The sequence below is a fragment of the Nothoprocta perdicaria genome, unplaced genomic scaffold, assembly GCF_003342845.1.
Source record: "Nothoprocta perdicaria isolate Ctin4 unplaced genomic scaffold, notPer1 scaffold_174, whole genome shotgun sequence".
Lineage (NCBI taxonomy): Eukaryota > Metazoa > Chordata > Aves > Tinamiformes > Tinamidae > Nothoprocta > Nothoprocta perdicaria.
In genome coordinates, this window is record NW_020454916.1 from 121,538 (window position 1) to 143,273 (window position 21,736).

Genomic DNA, 21,736 nt, shown 5'->3' on the forward strand with positions numbered 1-21,736 from the left:
TCTGTGTTACCTGGCACAAAATATAAAACAGTTACTCTTTTAAAGTGCTGTAAAAGTCCCCAGAAACCAAGGAATCCATCATTAGGATTCTGGATATGACTGTCCTCTCCCTTATGTCTAAAATCAACAATTTCCTACCCTCTGCCCCCCTGGCTGGATGACTGACAAGTAGCTCCCTGAAAAGAACTTCTGTGTGAGGAGAGCATGAACTTAAGAGTGATCAACACTCCAGGCCTTCCATAAAGTGAAAGGAGAAGCACTTGCTTAACAGCTGAGATAGTGGCGTTAGCTTGGGAAGACTTCTCATGCGGGCCAGAGAACAGAGAATCCTCTGGAAACCAGCAAAATGGGAGATCTCTCACTTAGAGACTGGATAGTGGTTGCTATTGCATGGACATGGCTCCGCCTAACGGTCCATACTTACTGTCACCAGCATGGCCACGGGATGCTAATGAGAAGGGAATCTTCATTAGGAATAAGCACCCTTATGAAGTCATTCCTCATGTTTAGCCATCATTTCATGATCCATTATATAACCGTAACAACAGAATACAAATGATGACAAATGCCATGGATTTAACTTTCACGAAGCAGATATGTCTGATGAAATTTTACTAAAGCAAGATTGTCGTGAAAAATATCAGAGCCTGAAGTACATTTTTTTCAATATGAGATGAAAAGCAAATGTCTTCTGTGCAAGAATAGATATGCTTTTAAAAACTGTCATACTGGAAAGATGGTGTTTTCATTTTCTGTAAGACAAATTGGGCTAGGGTGCATTAAGATCTATGATTAATGCATTTTGATTGCACTTCTAACAATGTTTAGTATTTTCGTAGCTAAATATATCTATTCCCTTTCAATTGCTTATTGTTCTTGGACTTACAGTGAATCACCAATCATTTCATGTGGAGAACATGCTTAACATTTGCTATCTCATGTTTGTTTATATCCGTATAAATACACTAAGCACAGTTTGGATTAGGTAAACAGTGCACAGGAGTTGTTCAGAATTGCTCTTTGCGAAGAACTGCCTGGGGTAAATCCATTCTTCCTGGAGGGATAGTGAGGGGTTATAAAACGTGCTGTCACTGGTGACAGTGGATGACCCCTCTAAGTTCTTTGCTGAGCAAGACGCGCTCCTCTCTTACTGCAGCAGTTAGCTAATGGATGTTCCTGCCCAAAACGACTCATGGAAAAACACAGCAGAATCCAAGCAGCAGCGCATGGGAGTCATGTGAAACGTCAGGAAGCTAAGGTCTGTTTGGAGAAAGTAGGATTAAAAGTTGGGCTTGTAATGGGAAGCAGTCTTCTTCTCCTGAGCAGCCGTAGCTGTTCCCTAATGCTCTACGGGCACAGAGCCAGCTGCTCCTCTCAGAGCAGGTGCAGTAACTTACTGGAACAGATACCAACTGCGTGACGGCAGCTCGTGGGTTCCCTCCCTCCTCCTTTCATACAGCCTTTCCTGGGGTATCTTCTGCATTCCTACTAGATAGCTGTTTATCTGTGCTTTGCAGTCTCTCAATCCTCATATCTACATGCAATGTTTAATTAATTTTCAATTATTTCCAATTATCTAGTGACATTACTTATAAATGATGCATAATTGAAAGTGATGGATTTGGGCAAATATAATAGCCTGTCAGTCTTCACTAGAAGCTACAATTAAATCAAAAAGATAAGAAAAGATTACTGTAATTATTTTGACAGTGAACTGATAGGAGTTTGCCCAAGTGACACCGACTACAGAGTATGAAATGCCAGTTGCTTAGAAGCAAGTAAAATAAGACATACTGTTACCCCATAGCTCACTTGGGACTGCCTGATGGAGTCTTCTCATAGGCTTAACCTGGAAAAAATACATGATCTATCTTCAAGGTTAGACAAAGTTCCACTCAAGGACTGGTAGGGTCCTTGGAAAGTAGAAATTCACCTAGTAAATACAGATTTGTTCAGTTCTAGGCTTCCCAGTGGGAGAAAGATACGGACATGCTGGAGTGAGTTCAGGAAATCATCATTAAGATGATCAAGGGACTGCAGCATCTCTCATATAGGGAGAGGCTGAGAGACTGGGACTACTAGTCTGGAGAAGAGAAAGCTCAATGGGATCAACATTCATATACCTGGTGGGACAAACAGGGCAAAGGAAACAGAGCCAGACTCTTCTTCGTGGTGCCCAGCGACTAGAAAGAGACAATGCACACAGAAGTGAAAGAAATTTCATTAAAACATAAGAAAAAACATTTTTACTGTAAGAATGATTGAACACTGTAGCAGATTGCCCAGAGAAGTTGTGAAGTGTCCATCCCTTGAGATAGTCAAAAGCTGTCCGGATACGGTCCTGGGCAACTTGCTTTGAGCAGCAGGGTTGGGCAAGGTCATATCCACTGCTCCCTCCAACCTCAACCATTCATTCGTTCTTTCTCTGATGTTTCAGGCTCTTTTTGCCTTCTCTTTAATTCTGAGGTTATGCAGAAGTCAGCTGGGCTTTAATTGTCTATTAAAATAGTCGAAATCTACAGACTCTTCCGGGGGAGCTGAATGTGATAGCCTTGAAGCATGTGTGGCCTAGAAGGAAGGCCACCGGGCCTCAAGAGTCCTGACTCAAGAAGGCTCTGCCTAAGAAAGCTCTTGCCAGTTTGCATGGCTATGAGTGAGCTCTCAAGTCTCTGAAGTCATGGGGGACTTAAAGAATTACCTACAATTATGTTTGTGGCTACATGTCTTTTTGAAAAGAGATGGACTTAAGCACATAGTTGATTTCTTCCCTCATTTGGGGCCTTGCCATGTTCTCTAGCTACTGCCTCAGCCTTCTGACTATGCCTAGGTATCCACGGCTTGTACATTAATTGTAGCGGGTTGCACAGAGTGCTAGGCTTAAGATGTATTTGTAACTCCCCTGTAAGAAATTGTGATTACTATGCCCCACTTCAGAGACACTGTTGTAAACAGTTCTTAAATCATCTGTACTGGCTTCTATTTCATTTCTGCCCTTACATGGCTTGATTGATCTATAATATACTACGTGGTTTGGGGACCTGCTTCCATAGAAACCACTGAGTGACTATCACACCTCAGGAACAACTGGTGTTTCTGTTCCTGCTCTCCGAGCTCAGGATTTGCTATCTCTGCATGCTCTGTAAAGCCCAGTTCTGATACTTCCCAGAACTTGCCGTCAAGCAATCATCTGGTTTGCTTTCCCTCTGAGGAAAGTCCTTGATGTATCAAGGTATTAGCTGACTGAGGCCAAGGACAGTTTGTTTTCTTTGCTACCATTGTATACATGAGGCCAGTGACTTGAGATGTGGTGTGGTGCCTACAAGTACCAGAGGAGAACTTTCTGTTGCCTTCAAAGTGTTTTGTGTCTATTTAGTAATTAAAATGACATTAGGCCAGATGTTAAAAGATGCTTAAAGGCTTTCTATGCACCTGAAAATTAGACACAGGGGCAGAAACAAACACGAGTAAAGAAAGTGTTGTTTAGGCAAAACATTACGAGGAGAGAGAGGGATACAGGGCAAGGCTGAACCTAACCTACTTAAACCATCCAGATGGCTGAGGTGAGGCTAAGGCACAGCAATAGCTGATATTTATTCAGCTGAGTTAGGCATCTATTTTTTGGTTAAAGCAACTCTAGTTTCTGGAAATTTGCATTTCTGATCTATCTATCTATCTATCTATCTATCTATCTGATATATATATATATATATACACCTGTAGGACACCAGGATGCCAGGCAAGCCTGACCCATTCCTCATTCACTGAGCCTTCACTGAGGGATCCCTTCCACTTTTGCATAGTAGCCTACTTTTTAGTCCAGAGAACAAACAAGATGGGTCGAAGGTTTCCTCAGGTCTAAAGAAGTCTCAACAAATGGTTATTGCTGCTCCAGCATATGTCTTATCAGCAGAATGAGAAGCCATCTTCTCTTGAGGCTGGGTTGCTCTTCAGCCAAAGGCTGACTATCACCAAGGAAGAGAGGTAAAACAGAAGCTTGTGTCTTTAGACTGGTGGCTGGGACATTTAGTGAGAAGGAGACTGAGCTGCCAAGACTGTGTGTATTGGATAATTGCTGGAGAAAGTGCAGAAATAGTTCAAAAAAAGTTACCAGACCTTCAGGACTTCTCCCACTCTGTCAAGTTCCCCAGCCATTTTCTAGATACAAGAAGTAGCTCAGTTTCTTAGATGCTTTTCCCTGGAGTTGCCTAACTGTAACATTAGTTAGGTTTTGGTCTATGTGCTGTTTTGAGTATCTGTTTCTCAAGCCCTATCATTTTACAGTGCAAAAAATATTCCCCCCACAAAAACCTCTAAGCATATGAGGAGATACGATGATGAATATATTGACCAAAGAAGCCCAAACTGAACTCTTCCTGGTTTTTCACAATGATCTCTAATCTTGTTATCTCTGCTCTGCCATCCACACTTGGATAATAGTGCATAGAAATATAAGCAGTTCTTTATGGCTGCACAGATGGAGATGACTTTTGAAAATGTTCTCTACTAAATAAAGTACTTCTTTTAGAACCTTCTGGCACTTTACACTGCAATCTTTGCCCTGTTTATCAGAGAGAGAGAGTGCTAAAGATAATAAAAAAGAATTGAGGAAGCATCAGTTTTCATTCCTCATTTTATTATCAGCATATGCTTACATAGATTTACTGTATGCATTGCAGAATGTGCACAAGAGTTATTGGACAGTGTTAGGGATGCTTGCTGCAGCTCCTGTCTTAATGAAGCTGTCTCTAAAATCTTCAAAAATATGTCTTTAATCAGAATTTTTTTAGGATCTGTATTAATGGGCAAAAAGGCATTTCAATGGAGCTGTAAAGTCAAATATAAAAACTTTTAATTTACTTCAGTTACTGTCATTTCACAAATAATTGCAGTTACTTTACTGTAATTTATCTTACTGATTTTATGAATCTCAGATGAAATCCAAGCACAGCTAAGCTTATGTGCAGATTTTATTACTACTTCCAAAGGAGAGCGATCGCAGTGGAGCAAAATGGTGTTCATGGTTTGCTTGAGGTGCACCCTTGAGGTAAGGGGAAGGGATTCCTGCTGTCTAATCCAAACTCTGGCCCATTTCTGGGGTGAACAGGGGAGACATTCCCTGACATGCCCATTCAGAGACCCATCCCATAAGACTCCAGGTCTGCAAGCATGGTGCAGGGATTTTTCTTTAAACATGTGAATAATTTCATAAAATGCTTAAAAGAGTGCTATTGTATTGTACCATTACGCAAGAGTGTTGTTGTATCATGACCTAAATAAAGCAGGCAGACCAAGGAAGTGCTTTCGTCTGCAGGTCCAAGGACGTTAAGGATTTGATCCTACAACTTGATAAGCAGCCAGGTCCTAATCAGAGAATACTGACAAACACTTCACCTTTGGTACTGAATATTTAAGCAGTTGGATGGAAAGAAAACTTGATATTGATGAACTGTGCTGATTGTTCATTATTTCTCCAGGCGTTAATTCCTTCAGACTAACCAAGCAAGTATGATACTTAGCAAAGATGACATACTTAAACTCACATACATGCGTAGTAATTCAGGGTCACCAAATAGAACTGTTATTGCAGTTGCAGATAAGTGCAAGCAGTATCTCCCTATATCTCATCTCAGAAGTTTCATGCTGATCCATGTCTGCAAAACAACAACTAGTTTTGCTATTTCCCTGACAACACCACTGAATGAATAACACTATCAAATGCACTTTACAAAAGGGCTGAAGTGCAGACTCCACTTTGGTGGGGCAATTTGGGGACTTTCCTCTGATTTATTTATTCTTGTAGTACTCTTGTAATTACACAAGCGGCACATGTAGATATGGAGGTGAAAGTACAAAGCTCCAGCTTTCTGCCTTGCGTAAAACGTAGGTAAGAGACTGAATATTCCCTTTCTGCAAAGCTAGCCAGAGGGCTCTGATGCTGCCGCAACGCTCAGATGTCAGCAATGAGGTTAGATGTCAGAGCTACCTACCCTGGAACCTCCGCTAAGAAGGAGCTGTGTTTCCTGACATACACTTTTCCTTCTTTTTAAGGACTTAGTACTTTTTCAATAAAAATAAATTTAATTTGTGGCTACATTTCAGCTCCACTGGTTTGATGGTATAAGTGGAGCAATACCAGCTTTGGGCTTAGAGCAGTCGTGTGGCTGCGTCTCTCTGTGCAGCTTTCATGTGGTTGAGTGAGACATTCTTAGAATCCCCAAACATTTTTGAAGATCCTAAACTGGAGACATTCACAATTCTTCCCTCCCTTTTTACCATTAATCCTTCATGTTTTAACAAGCACTGAAGTTAATACAGCCTACACTCTTTCCTGTCACACTGGGCCCCCCTCCCTCCTTTCTTTTCCTTGAATAAAGCAATCTGTTCTTCCCAGTCTGTACTATCGTAAATCAAAGGGATAGATGTCAACACACACCATAACCAAGTATAAACTTCCTTTTTTTAATTAAACAGGATTTTGACATTTGGTTTGAAGAAGTGTTTGTTTGGTTTTATTTCTTTTTTTTTTTTAAATATGTTAAGGATGTCAGTTGCTTTTATTTTTATTTTTAGTAGAAGCCAAAATCTGTATGGTACCACAAATAATCTCTAGAACAAAATCTTTCAGATGCTATTTTGTAGTTCAATAGGGAGAGAGATGGGGGGAGTAAAGCAGAAAGCTTATCATTTAAGACTTTTAGAACTTAAGAGTTAATCTCCTTGGTAAAAGTTTCCATACACAGAAAACATATTTTTGATACATTTTCAAACTTAACTGTAATTCTGTTGCTTTCTTCTCTGCCCTTTTCTCCTTATCTCATATCTGTTAATTAGACTTAGATGTTTATATGGACCACAGAAATAACTAGAATCCTAATAGCCGACACTAAAAATAAGTTCCTTCTCAGAAAGATCATAGTCACTATTTTGGGGTGACAATGCACCTATCTTGGAAGCCAGGGCAAAGTCATAGTAGAGTTGCCTCTTTCAAGTTGCCTCTTTTGTGATGCAAAGGCAAGGAAAAAGGTGCTAAGATGAACCAGTGTTTTGTTGGTGCTATGCTGAGTCTCAGTCCATTGGCTGACTGGAAGAAAGAATTTTATCTAGTGTCACCATTGATATTTTGTTGCTAGATGATAATTTTAGCCCGCCTTTTGAGAATGTTATGAGTATCCATTCTGGCACCACATACAAGTGTGTGCAGCAAGGCAAGTATGAGGAGAGGGTCCCCTGATATCTCTTGCAGGGCCTAGGAGTCCTGAGACTCTTAAATGTTGTTCCTGATGAGCAGTACTGAGAGCATAAGATTAGGAGCAAAATATACTTGTATTTTGGGGGTTTTGTCTTCAAGTATTTGTTCCTCAGGAGGACAAGCATAAGCTCAAACATTCAGTCCAAATTCTAATGTTCCTATGGATCAATGCCTATAGATTTGACTTCTAGTTAAGTGACGGTACCACGGCTTTTCCCCTGTGCACTCAGTCTCTCTTAAGTCAATTCCCCTACCAAGGAACAGTATCTACTTCATCTCACTTAGACTTAGGACCTCTAGGCTGCAGTAAACTATATTTCTGTCTGTGAAAGAGTGACCTATCGTAGCATAGCAGAGAGTACAGGACTTTTTCACATGTGTTTGCTCAGCTAGAAAATCTAGCCCGGAGTTTCCTGAGCATTGCCTGCTGCAGTATAACCTGGTATCCTGGAGTCTCAAAATGCCTGTGAACTCTTCAGATCTCTTCTTCCCACTGCTGAAGTATGGTTTGGAGATCCATCTGGTGTCAAGTGTAGGCATATGGCACCAGTATGGCAACASTGCCTGTGGGGGTGGCTTCCTGCACGAGGGATCTCACTGAGTGCAGTAGTTGTTGCCTACTTGAAGTCATTATTGCTCAGCACCCAGGTCTTTGTGGACTTGTTCTACCCGTGGCTGGGCAGAGTGTCATCCGGAGCCTCGGACACGAGCACAGGCAGGCGAATCTCTGGGGCCTTGCGCGCACCAGATGTGGGGACTGAGGTCAGGCTTTGCCAATAGGAGAATCTAAATGGCTGCCTGTCCTGAGCATGTGCATCTGTGGTTAAAGGGATATGCCATCATTAATCCAAATCTGGGCCGGATTAAGTTTCTAAAATAAAAAACAGCTCTGCCAGCCACTTGAAGAGAGTTTGGGGCCTGTTTGAATCGAGAACGAAGGAGGAGGCGAAGGCTGTGGAACAGAGTCCTCACCACTGTTATCTCTGTAGCAGTTCTCTACATACAGGATGAAACAAGCTAACAACTGTCAAAATGGGTCACTGGGGTGGGATGTCTTGTCCTCTTGGCTTGCAGGCCTCTGTAGGGGAGGGCAATATCTATTTCTCTGAGACCAGCCCTCTCTTTGCTATGACAAGAGCACAGCCATTTTGTTTGGCTTCTTAAGTTATGTGTTCAAAGGTGTTCTTGATGTTATAGCTAGAAGTTCTAGCACCTGGGGAGCATGAGCACCTGTTTGCCAGACAAAAATCTCAGGTTTATGAGTGCRGACTGACTCTGCCACTCACCCGGGGCATACTCTGACCTGGAGCTAATTCGGATTTGCTCATGTGGTCACTGGAGCTGCTCATCTCCAGAATGAAGGGACCTGCCCAAGAGCTGTGGCAGCAGTGTCAGAATGGCAAGGCCCTCCAGGAAGCAGTCATAAAGAAAAAAGAACAGAAAATCTATGTGGAAGATCGCAAAGGCCAGAAGTATTTTGATGGGCCACTGAGAAAGCTAAGGAATCAGAGAAAGCTAAATCTATTGACTGTGTATTTGTAGAGGGAAAACATTAAGGCGAGCAGTTAAGTTATCCACCGTCTTAAACAATTCAGAAGAATTAAAGTGACCAAATACTGGAGATCCCTCAGCTGTTGAGGGTCCGGACAACTTGTAGACAGAGATGTTCTGCTGTACCCATGAAAAGATAAATTCATTAACCCAATATACTAAATGCTGTTATTGTACTGTGGGCACTCAAAACTCCTTAGGCAAACTGCTTTTGACATTATCCTTCTGAAACTGTTTGTGCAGCGTTTCCATATGCTAGTAAAGCAGCAGCTTCTTTCCTTGGCTTGCATGAAGCAACTAAGCAGCTACAGCAGGTAAAATTTACCTAATTGAAAAGCTGGGAAGCTTTACTGTTCCAGTATTAGAAAGTTCTGTGGGATTGCCCCAGAAAGGTGTGGTTGAGGTGCAAAGGAGGATACACTCTTATTTTAAAACCTCACAGTATGCTGGTTCTTCCCTCTTTGAAGTCAGTGTCAAAACTCAGTTTTAGGAGAGATAGATTGCTTGAATCTGCAAACAAGATGCAGCCTGGAGGCAAAAGAGGCTCACGGTCCCGGGAATGGCTTCTGTTGCTCTCCTTCAGCACAGAGCTGTTCAGACAGACTGGAGACCTGTCTGCTGCTCTCTTCTATTAAGGCTAAGAAATGAGTGCTTTTAAAGTTGTTAAATGAATGAGCTGGATCTTACAGCCCTTACTCATCTGAGCACTACCATTAACTCTAAGAAAATAATCACTTTATTAAGTGCTATGGAGTGGAGTCCTTAAATTGTTAAATCCTAATATTGGAAAGAAGTTTCCCTTCAGTAGAAAAATAATATTGACATAATTAAAAGGATGTGAACATTTCATCAGTTGAAGAATATGAGTTACTTTGGAGCACTGTGTAAAACTAGAAGTAGTGCAGGGGGCAGTCCATGTGTCATGACTGTAGGTTATTTTTAAACTTCGTGAAAAATACACTTTAGCAGTTTATATCTTAACCATTCAACTGTATTCTGGGATTCTGAATTCAAAAACATTCTAACCATGAAAACACAGCATGTAAAAATACACTGTCCAGTTGGTTTTTGCCCTGCTTTAGAGTCTCCCAAGTTTGTTTCAGAAAAACTGAGAACTTTGTTGTGGAATGAGTGTTTGAATTTGGGTTTCTTAAAATATATGTGGAGCCTTGTAGCTGCCGTGGGGTGTACACAGTGGTGTAGCTGTACTATTTTAAAATCATCTGGCTATTTCACTTCATGTAAGAATATCTGTCATCTTAGCTATAAGGAATGAGAGGGGTTGATTAAAACAACTCATGAAGCCATTAAACAAAGAGATAAAATGTAGAACATGTGCTGCAGGGTCATTTTAATTATAATGTATGGGGGAATCTCTGGAAACCGTATGGCAGATGAAATGTAGCTGAATTTTAAATGTTTTTTAGTAGTACGGAGGCACTGTAACATCGAGGTGATTTTTTCATATATATAATGTTAATAAGTCCTTTGGAAATGATGCTTGGAACCTACATTTGGTTGCCCAAGCTGACTATAGTGCTATTATTATTATGCTCAAATGCAAAGACCAATACAGATTAAAGTTGGCATTTATATATTCTAATGGTCTAGACACTAGATAGCAGAGACTGTGTAACATCAGAGAAACATAGAAAGCTTTAGTAGAGAAGGGATCAAACATGTTAAGTAACACCCATGAGAACTCAGACAGAATGGTGAAGAAAAAGGAAGTCACAAATTATTTCATTGGGTGATCTGATTAGGTAAAAAATGCATGATTGAATATATTTCTGAATGCTAGAAGTACTTCTACTAGCTTGTTTTTGAATATTATCTGTCTTTAAACAATAAATATCCCACAACACGTGACAACCACATGAATTCAGTAGATGACCATTTTGATTCATTGTTTTTAATGCCAATAAGAGGGATTAGGAGTTAGCACAATTAGTTCTACATCTGTTTAAGAAGCCATTAAGTATCTGGTTTAAGGGTTCAAACCTGTTTCTTGTCACATCAGTATGGTGTATACTGATGAGATGATGACAAGACTACGCATTGTCCACTTTGAAGTTCCTACAACTCCTTCCACCCCTTCCAGAGCCAGACATTGGGTTCTAGCTCAGTTTGGCAGCTCCTCTATTTCCAGTTCAAGAAAGGTTACTTACGTACCTGCAATGCCATTTTTGAAACTGAAATGTGATAATTCAGCTACCCTTTTGTCACTGAATAAAATGGGCTCTCATTTCAGGATATCATCATTTCATATCACCACTTCAAAGCATCCTCTCATTAAACTATAACAAACTATAACAAAAATTTATTCTCAGACTTGTTGGAAAGAKTCAGAAGATGAAATTTTAAGAATATGACCACTAACTGTGAATTCAATATTGTGAATGTAATTGACACAACAATTAAAGCCTTGCTCTGTGGCTCATAAGCACTACTAAAGCTGCCCATGGAAAAATGACATTTGCTTTTGTTTGCAAAGTATGCCTGTATTAGCATGTGAATTCTCAGGAAATTATACGAATGCTGTAACTTTTACTTTCCAATTTGCATGCACGAGAGGTGAAACATCCAGGACCAATTATAAAAAATGGAAAACAGTTCCTTGAAAAGTGAAYGGAGGACTCGAGGGAGTTAGAGCTTGTTGCTCTTGGCTGTAGCTTTTTGGCACATGAAGAGTCTGGGGAGTATTCCCTTGAGGATTTCAGAGGCTGTATGTTATTTTAAAGAGTCTAGAAGGAGGTAGCTGAGATAGATATCCACCACCATGCAGGCTCRTGGGGCACTTCATCAGATGGCCAGGGCAACTGTTAAACTAATCTGGCTCCTCAGCATCCCCAGTGAAAGAAAATGGACAGAGGCAACCTGCTGTCACTCACTCAGATGGGGAAACTCGTTTCTGCTCACACAGTGCTTACACTTAGACATGTGTAATTGCCTCTGCTATTAGACAAGGACTATCTGTAACAGAGAAATCAGTCATTGATGCAACAAGATCCTGCTCTTGAGCCAGTGCTCTCAAGGCAGTCCACTCTGAGGTGCACTTCAGAGGGTCCCTCACAAACTCATCCCACACTGTTTAAGAGTTAAAAGCCARAGGGAGCAATAGGGGAAGAGTTCTCCCTGTGAGAAAACCCTGGGACAGAAGTCTCTCTGTTGGGTTGGCATCTAGTTACTTCAATTTTCTCTGGAAAGGAAAGGAAGCACTTTCCCACTGCAGTCATGGAGAGAATGTCTCGGGGTTTTAGCATCACGCTAACACTCAGCCCATACATTCTCCTACATGAATGAAACTGAATATTTTAGTCTGCAAGTGGCTCTTTGCATATGTTCTGTTGGCTTTTGTAGAAGTTACCTGTTGCACAAGGAATGTGAACTGGGGTCATGCACTSATTTCTAAACTACTACATTTCCTTAAGCAGGAGAATTGAAGGTGACTGACCATGTAATGCCTCTCTTCTTCTCTACCCTCTAGTCCTCTGTGATGTCTGTCTGCTTTGCCCGCTTTCACCCAAACCTGGTTGTTGGGGGCACGTACTCCGGCCAAATTGTCCTGTGGGATAATCGCAGCCACAGGCGGACTCCGGTTCAGCGAACTCCCTTATCTGCAGCTGCTCACACGGTAAGGTTAAAAGTCACCTCATCCTTTCTTGAGATGAAACGGTCAGCAGGGAAGTAGAGCTCCCTGGATGTGCCTGTGATGTGGGATGTCACATTCATGCAAATGTTAAGTGTGGTCCCTGTGGAGAAAGAAAAAGAACCAGCTATTTGAAGTGTTTAACCAGCACTCTTTGTATGGTACCTCAGGTCATGAGGAAAGCATCCTTTTGAAGAGGACAGAAGCGGTGCAAAACCTGAATGAGGTTTTGCACCTTTGTGCCACCTCAGTGGCACTGTGTTTGGGCTCAGGCACCCTCTTCMTGTGAGCAGGCAGGTTAATTCTGTGCGTGGTGAACATACCCGATCTTGGCATTGGGCTTGGGAACAACCAGACTTGTTCTTGGAGTTGTAGCCAGAAATCCCACTTGGAATACTTGGAGTAGGCAGTGGAATAGAAAATATAGGCTGGAAGGAGGAGGAAAATGTASTGATGTGATATAAGAATATGGAAATTTGTAGAATATTTCCTGAAACATAAGAAACTGAGCTACACAAAGCACTTCTTAGAGAGATAAGAAAATAATCTTGTTCTAGCCGAGAGAAGGATTAGACAAAGTGGTAGATCTTTTGCATCTCCAGCTTTTACAGTTCTGTGATTCTTATCTTTGCAATTTGCAGATCAAGGTTCAGCTTTTAGTTTACTGTGACAGCATAATCCCCACAGTGAAGAGACAACRTCTAAAAGCCAAGTCACGTGAATTAATGCAAAAGATTCAGTCTGGGGCCAGCATTACGATGGATTGCCTCTTATATTGAAAAATGACAGGTGTACACAGACACTCTTAGTGGGCCAGGCAGTACAAATATTGTTCCCTAAATTTCCACTCTCATGAATGTTGGTGCAATAATCTAATGATCTGTGCCAGGGGTTGCAACTTCAACATTACTTTTCATTTCCCTAATGTTTTTGCTCATTTTGTTGCCAGTATCTGAGCTAATGTTGTTCGACCTGCATGAAAGGAAACAGTCTTTCCTGGAAGTGCAATTTAGAGATGTAGTAGACCAGAAAACTAGTGGCAAGAAACTCACTGTCACTGAAAATTGAACAACTGGGATCCAAAAATCTAGCAGAAAAGAAGAAATTAATGCAAAGATAGTTTGTTTAGATTCAAAAAAAATGTATAAAACAAATCTGGACCTCCTGGAATTATACATTAAACTAATTTTTTTTAGAGTAGAAAAATATGTGATGCTTTGCTTTTGAAAAAATATAAATAAATGATTTTCAGTTATTTGTGGATGTGGACTTCACGTACTGTCACGAGCTGGTTTAAGTGTTTACAAACCCCAACATGAAGAAGCATGATGTTTTTAAGGACTGATCACTTTTTGCAATGAAACACTGTTTGCTTTCTGTTCACATATAGGAATTGCATTAACATTAAATGACGCGTTGGTTGCAAAAAGCTGACTTGAACCCTAGCTGCCAAGAAAAAAAAGTATTTAATTAGGATGATTAAATTGGGATGAGTGATACAGTTTTTACTTTGTGTACTGATAGATAAATGGTTTGAATAGAGATTTTTAAAAATCTGAACCTAGGCCATATTTGGAAAAAAAAAAAGWTTTTTTCTCTTTTTATTCGCTCAGTTATCTGGAACACATAGAGTGTGTTGTTATCGCTGATATAAACCTTCCTTCCTTAAATTTAGTCTTGCTGATTGCCGCTTGGATTCACCAGGAAAGAGAATTCTACCCACAGCTTACTCACTAATTTCCTTTCACACCCACCACACATCTGCACTTGGGACAACAGGAAATTTTAATTAAGACAAAACCCTTTTGCATGATGATTTCATTTCCAAAACAAATAAAAGCAAGCTGGCAGCAAGCCTTTGAAAGGAAGGCGCCTGTTTAGGCTTTCAGTTACATACGGTTGGTCGTCTTTTTCATCCATTTGCCTTATGTCTTTTCATTTCTGCCGTGAGTTTTATTGTGCGTGAAATTGATGGCTGGCAATGCCAATTAAAGYCAGACCTGGCACAGAGAGCGACATGGGTCTCTCCTCCCATCCTCCTAAATATCCCAGCTGCTCCACGGCTTATTTTAGCTTCCTCCCATTCTCCGTATGCCAGTCGCTTTGGTCTCTTGGAGGACTAACACCCATTAAAAAGGAGGACTGTGTTTGTTTTGGCCATCACTTGGAGTTAACCCTTTTTAGCACTGTGGTAATTAGCCCACCATAATGGAACATGTAAAGGTCCTTCTTGGTGCTAACACCATGAGCCACATCAGAGGCACAGATTTACATCCAGTGTATGGTCTAATATCCATTTGATGAACCAGGGGAACATCAAGTGCCAATCCTGAGAGAGAGAAATCTGGATCAGAACAGACTTTGTGCGTTACTTGGTATGTGCAGGTGGCCTCCTAGCACCAGATACCTTCTCAGCAGCAACTGCTACTGAGTCCTCCTTCAGTGCGTGCTCCCCCAGTGCTCGGGTGCTTCAGGCTTCGTGCTTGGAGGTGGAGGTGTTTACCAAGCCCACTGGGGCATCTACCAAGGAAACTAATCTGCCTCTGAAGATCTGCTGTTCACTATTGRCTCAGTAGCTGACTAGACAGGCAGTCTAAAACATGTGGTAGCTCTGCCATTTCTTTTGGTAGGATCAAATGTTACGTTTCTAAACCTAAATGCAGCTAGTGTAGAAGCTGTATAGGAATCTCTTGTGAAATTGGTCCTGATTCTTTTTTAAAGTATTGCTGTTARGTATTTTGTCTTCCTGGAGACACACATCTGTTTATTTGCAGGAGAGGCAGAGRATGGCAGATTTGCTTGGGCTGCTGTCTAGGCATCTTACCCTTCGTTCAGAAGGATCACTTCTAATGGTCAGAGGGTGTTAAACCTCAATGCTCAATGGGAATGATTTTCCTCCCAGGAGACTGCTGATCTTGAAGCAGCACCTAATCCTCCCTAATCCCCAGTCACCACCAGATGTCAGTTGACACGTTAGACTCAAAATATCACCAGGTCCTTGAAAAATGAAGACAGCAAGTTATGGTATTGTATGCTAAAAGGAAATCAGCCTCCGTGAACCAACGCCACCTACTATTGTGAACCTGGTGTACCACTATAAGCAAATTAGTCACTCCACATTTTTACCAACAGATCTAAAAAAGTATATGGGTCAGTGATGGAGAAGGTCGAGGGATTTGTTTGCGTTTTTCTATCAGAATACATTTGCAAGTATTTCGCATGAAAGCCAGATTCTGGCAAAGTTCAGGTTTTACGCAGCTGTTTTGTTGAATAAAGTTATCATTTTGATTCCATTTGGACAATTTGCTTCTTTCTGCCAATTATTTTCCATGTCAAAATCCATCAGGAGAAGGATACATGTCCCTGTGGATAAAATCTCATCCACATTATTTCAGTGTTTTCACAGCATTACTCAGCTGAGTTGTTTTAAGATGAGGAAAATGAAGCTCTGAAAACATTATGACCTCTAAAATATGCTTTTAAAATTTTAAATAAAAAAGGCAAATATAATTCCTGTCTGGCAAAAGCTGAGTCCTGAATTTTCCTGCTATTATGTGTCTATTTAATCATCACTTAAGATACTGTATGAGACATCAGAAATTTGTTTTTGAAGATGTGAGAACGGGTCCCTTATTTCGAGTGCTAATGTGTTTCCAGCATCCTGTGTATTGTGTCAACGTCGTTGGAACACAGAACGCGCACAACCTCATCACGGTCTCTACGGATGGCAAAATGTGCTCCTGGAGCTTGGATATGCTCTCAACTCCACAGGTGGGTTTGCTTTCACCAATAGAGGGGAAAAAACACCTGGGTTAAAGCTAGATACCTGCTTAATGGAACACAGTTTCCTAAAAGCCAAAACCTCATCCCATCCTATACAAACTAAAGCCAATGGATGCACTTGAAAGAGTACAGCTTGCTCCCAGTAGTCTCTGCTAAGAGCCAAAACCCATTTCCTTTACCACAAATCATGTAATTATTGTAATACGTTAATACACAGGTCAGTTTCAAGTGAAAATGAAATAATCCATTTTAAAGCACAGTGATTACAGAAGTCGCCCGTGGTATAAATTGTACCTACGCTACAGCACGGTTTAACAAATACGGACTATGCGGCCCTGCTGCTGAACACAGCCTGGGAACAACGGGTTTCCGAGGCACACAGGCAGAAAGCTCCCTTGTTGTCTGCTCTCGGGAGCCAAAAGGACACACAATGCAAATCTAAAGTTTTAGAACTATTCTCCCTGCTCTGGAATGTTTTTTGGTATTTTCTTCTCCCCCAGCCCTTCTCCTTTGCATTAGAAATGAAAGGAAATCCAGGGAAAGTGCCCAAACCACAAAYGATTATAATAATGGAAAGTAAACAAAGTATCTGATGCTGAATGGGATCTGTGGAGAGTATCTTTAAAGTGTTATCTTTTGGAGGAGTACATTTGCTGTTCCAATGCATCACTCGTCCGTTGTTTCTTACAATGAAATTATGTTTTATCATCATTTTCATTAAACATTGTAAGATCTGATCTTGTTTCAAAATGGTTAGTAGAAACTCCTCTTAGTGATTCTATTAACCATCCCTTAATCACGTATGCAATTACTATCATGTTTTATGTTTTTCAGTGTTGACATGAGAGGTGGGACTCTCCTCTCCTAAATTTGCCATCTAAGTTAGCTCTGTGCCAAATTTAAGTCATTAGAGTTCCCTTTATAGTTAATCTCTCACTTCTCACAAATGTGAAAAATAAATGTGAAATACAATTTCAGATAACACACACTGTGTTGTCATAGGGTGGAAGTGACCTCTGGAAATCATCTAGTCTAAGCCCGTTCAGAATGAGGCCAATTTCAAACTCAGACTGTGCTGCTCTTGCTCGTTTGAGAAAGCAGCGTGAGTCTGGTAGCTGTGTCATGGGAACATGGGAAATCAGTGCTCTTCTGGAATAGAAGAGGAGGCATCTAAAATGTCTCAGATATCTACTTTTAGGCAGCCAAGTCTCTTCTCCAGTTTCTCACTTGAATAAAGATTAGATAAATGCTACCTTTACATATTTGCTTACTATTATACTACATTTTGAGCAGATATTTGTGAACATCTCAGTTCCAGGACTTCCCCACTGAGATGACTTCTCAGTTTCAGGAYTTCACTACTCAGATGGCTCTCAACAAGCCAGCACAACCCTCATGACTTGTGGCACTCTTGCTAAGAAAGGCAAGGATTTGAAGCCAAGCTGCATGCCCTACTTTTGAATTGGTAGGAGCAGAGTGTTGCAGGGTTTGTGTCAGTCTGAAACTTTCCCAAGACCTGGATCCTGAGCACGTGGCCACGGGGTAGGCACCAAGGGGAGAGAGCCCACCACAATATCTGGCTGTGCCTCCACAGAGACACTAAATGAAGACCTCATTCCAGAACATTTTCACAGAAATATATGGTCCACAGGTACTCTGACAATTCATTTTCCAGGCTTCCTTTTGCCTTTTTTGTAGAATTAAATGTATTTCAAAGAGAAGTATAAATCAAGCAATAGTATTTCCCCATGGAAAATGGGGAATGGCTTTCACCTCCCAAAGGTCTTGCCATTTTCTTTACCTACAGCAAAACGCCCTTCTGAAAATCAGTGCTACGGGCTGTGACCCTAGAAGACTAGCATCTTAGGTATTTTAAACACACAAAGCATACCCACTTAAATAGCTAAAAAAGAAAATTGCTAAATCATTCTGCCCTTTTATGGATTCACGGGTTACACCATTTATGCTGCAGAATCAAAAAGTTTAAAGATGAGAAGGGTTTGCTCAATCATCTSCATCTCATAAACTGACATGCTGGTCCTACTTGCAATAGCAAAAAGGGGCATGCTGATGTGCTTGGAACTATATCTATGAAATAAAAAAGAAAATATGCTTGCTGGCTTGAAGCTTCATGGTGGACTCCAGCAAGAATGTTTATGGCTTCAGAAACACCCTGAAAAAGAGTGCTTAGAGTGACAGCAGTGACACTGACCCAAGTTTATGGACGGACAAATGGCACTGCCTGATAAATGCCTCAGGTGCATATGATATTATGTGTGTTTCCTGGCAAACAATTGATTTCAAAAATGTTTGTAAATAGAAGGTATTGTGTATTTTATTAGAGCCTTSGGCTGGCAAGTGTAGCCATTAAGGTATTATCTTTAGTTTCTGCACCATTAGTTTTTAAATTCTCACCTGTCATCTCTGCCTGATTTAAGATTATGTAGCACAGACCAGTGCATTCCAGCCACTCTGAAACATATGACAGACAGCAGCAGGGTGGCATCCCTGCATCGCTCTGCATCCTAATTTGTGACATTGCATCTTCTTGCAATAGCCCATATAGAAACTGAAATCCGGTGACTGGCTCAAATGATTTCTTCTTCCTCTGCCTCCTGCTAGCCTGTGTAACATTTAGAAACGAATTAGTGAAGACAAACTCAAGAAAACAATGGCAGAATAATAACTAAGACCTGTTTTGGTAGGAGAGCATGGAGCTGGTGTACAATAAGTCCAAACCAGTGGCGGTTACAGGAATGGCTTTCCCAACCGGAGATGTCAATAACTTTGTTGTTGGCAGCGAAGAGGGGACAGTCTACACAGCTTGTCGTCATGGAAGGTGATATTCAGTATTTTGTACTTAAATAACATTGTGCTTCTGTGTTGGTGAGGGTGTGAGGTAGCCAAGTATGTGTGGGGAATGTTTAATTTTTTTCTCTTGGATCAACAGTGTCATTGCTGTTCTGTTTCACATGATGAGGATGGGAATTGCTTATAGCCATTTATACTGGGCTAGTTGCCCTGCTTTCTGTGTAGTCAGTGGGGAGCCAAAACTACTTTTAGGACTTCTCTGCCCTTTTTCAGGCGTCTATTTGAAGATGAGATGACTGGCACCTGAGAAAAGCCTCTTTCTCACCAGTGATTATAACGGAAGTCTAGACAGCTAGCTCAGATGCAGATGTCTATGTCTGGGCAGGCTGAATCAGGTCCTAGGAGACAGTGCTGCTGAAGGGTAATCAGGCCTAAACCACTTGTAAGAGATGGTAATCCACTTGCTTATTTTTTACCATCCTCGCTTCATCTTCAGTCTCCACAGGCATATATGGAGTAGAGAAAAGCAATCACGGACACGTCTGCCTGTGAGAAGCAGGCCACGTGGGCCCAGATGAAAGGGCATCCCGATGCGGCTGTGCACTCAGACTCTGCCTAGCACTGCCACCCACTACTGTGGGCAGCTGCACTAGCAGTGCTGGGGTCCCTTCTCAGGGGGCAGTTTGGGTACAGTCACCCTCTTTGGGAGGGCAAAAGCTTGTGTGCTGTAGAGACAGAGAACACACGGTCCCATTTGGCCTCAAGGCCCCAGTCTGCGCTGCCGTCTGTTTCATTAGTTACTGCAGACARAGCTGCAGTGTGCCAGGAAGACTTGGGTTGACCCTCTCCTCTTTGTGCTTTGTGCTTCTCTTACACAGTGTATTTACATCCCTTTGTTTTTAAATTGAATGCCCAGACTGTAGCTCAATATTATTTATATATATATATATATATAAAAGGTCAAAGCTCTTTCCTTGCCCCCAAAACCTCTTGGTAGTGGAGGCAAGCTTGGGGAAAACACACCAGCTCTGAGATGTTCCAAGTGCAGAGGCCAGAGCTGAGGCCAGCAGTGAGGATGGAGCAGAGACTCTCACTCYAAATATTGCTGCAAGTGCACCATGCTTCCTATGAGCTGTGGACTGTGACATGCAGGGCTCTGCACAACCAAAAGGCTCTTCTTCTGCCCTTAAATGTGAGTGCACCCTGTCCTGCTTTTCTGCCTCCTTCAGCTAGGCCACCCCGGCCTACTAAGATCATTTTCAGAGCATTGCTGTAAGTTTTATCTCAGCGTTGTTCAGCCAACGTCCAGCTGTGCAATATTCTGCCCCTCTGCCCTGTATTTCTGCAGATACCGTGTCTCAGTAGTCTGGACAGGCCACTAATGTAAATCTTGATAAAGTGACCTGGGAAAAGCTTAGTCTAGCAGAGTATTTTCTAATATCATTTAGAATGATAGCCAAATTGTTTGGGKTTTTTTTTTTCCCATAAATTCCATAACATGTCTCTTAATGAGAAGGGCTTGAGTGTTSTGTTCCAGCTTCTAAGCGAAGCAAGGTGCTAATCCACTTCCATGATTTAAACCAGTTCTTTATTTTGCACCCTGTAAACTCTTTCAGGATGCAGTTAGAAGCAAGGAGRCTCTCACTATCAGAGGCCACTTTGAAGATCAGTTCTTCCTGTTTATTAGAATGAGCTGCAAGAAGCTTGTGTGCTCTGCTAGCTTCTGTTAGTAGTTTCATCCTTCAGGTTGCTGAAATGCCTTCTCTAAAGAACAAACCCTTCCACATTCCACTGGTAGGTTTAAATTTTGCCCCTACGCCTCACTAGTTTTCCATACTCTCTGAATTCGTATTTTATCACACTTCTTGTTTGTAATGAACATGTAGACATTGCTACACTGTTTAAGATTGCAACACTTCTATTGCACATTCCTAATACTGTGCAGGTACAGTTTTATCTATATTTTTAAAATAATCTTACTTAAAATATTTTCATTTTAACCTGATTGATTGCTAACATCATTTCAATACTGTGTCTTTTTAGGCATTATACTGATAGGCTGCATGGTGACTGGTGGTTTGAATTAGTCTTAGGCTGCTGGGATCAGTGAAACACGCCCAAAGGCTTTTCTCACGTTTAATCTTTCAAACATGCCTGGCTTGTCCCTCACGAGAGAAGGAAGTTGTCAGATCCTCTTGTTCTCCCCCCTTTTTAGCAAGCCCTCTCCTTGAGGAATCTACACCTTTCCTGCTCCTGCCTTTCTCCGCCAGAGCTTTGTAGTATCAGCCCATTCTGTTTTGAGAGGCTCTTGTGTGCTTCAGCACAGCAGAAAGCCAGATGCTTTTTTTTTGGGGGGGGGAAAGCTGTGGCAAAACTGAAGAAACATGCAAGGTGTTCTTCCTCATGCACCAGAACTTCACATACCCTGCTTTGTGCATGGCACAACAAAAAGATGGGGATGAAGGAAGAGGTGTGTTTTGCACCAAGATCTTTGGGCCAAAATGCAGAGAACATGGCAGCAGAATTCAGGCCTTAAGTGTAACTAAAAGGGTAATTTTGTCATTCCCTTATACAGAAGCACTAGTAACYGATTTGGCACCATTTGCTTATAGAAGGAACAAAAACTCTGCATGTAGGTGCTCTTACACTGTGTTGTGTTTTTCCTTCCTAATAACTGTTCTAGCTTCTTGCTG

The 21,736-nt window shown here is 41.4% G+C and overlaps 1 protein-coding gene across 1 annotated transcript in view; it reads left to right on the forward strand.

The window, feature by feature from the left end:
- The window catches only part of DYNC1I1 (dynein cytoplasmic 1 intermediate chain 1), a 170,863-nt gene that overhangs the window by 109,446 nt on the left and 39,681 nt on the right, over positions 1-21,736 (forward strand). The window contains exons 12-14 of the mRNA XM_026036269.1: positions 12,288-12,434; positions 16,107-16,220; positions 18,938-19,071. Of these exons, the coding sequence (XP_025892054.1) occupies positions 12,288-12,434; positions 16,107-16,220; positions 18,938-19,071 (395 nt within the window). The remainder of the gene's footprint in view (positions 1-12,287; positions 12,435-16,106; positions 16,221-18,937; positions 19,072-21,736) is intronic.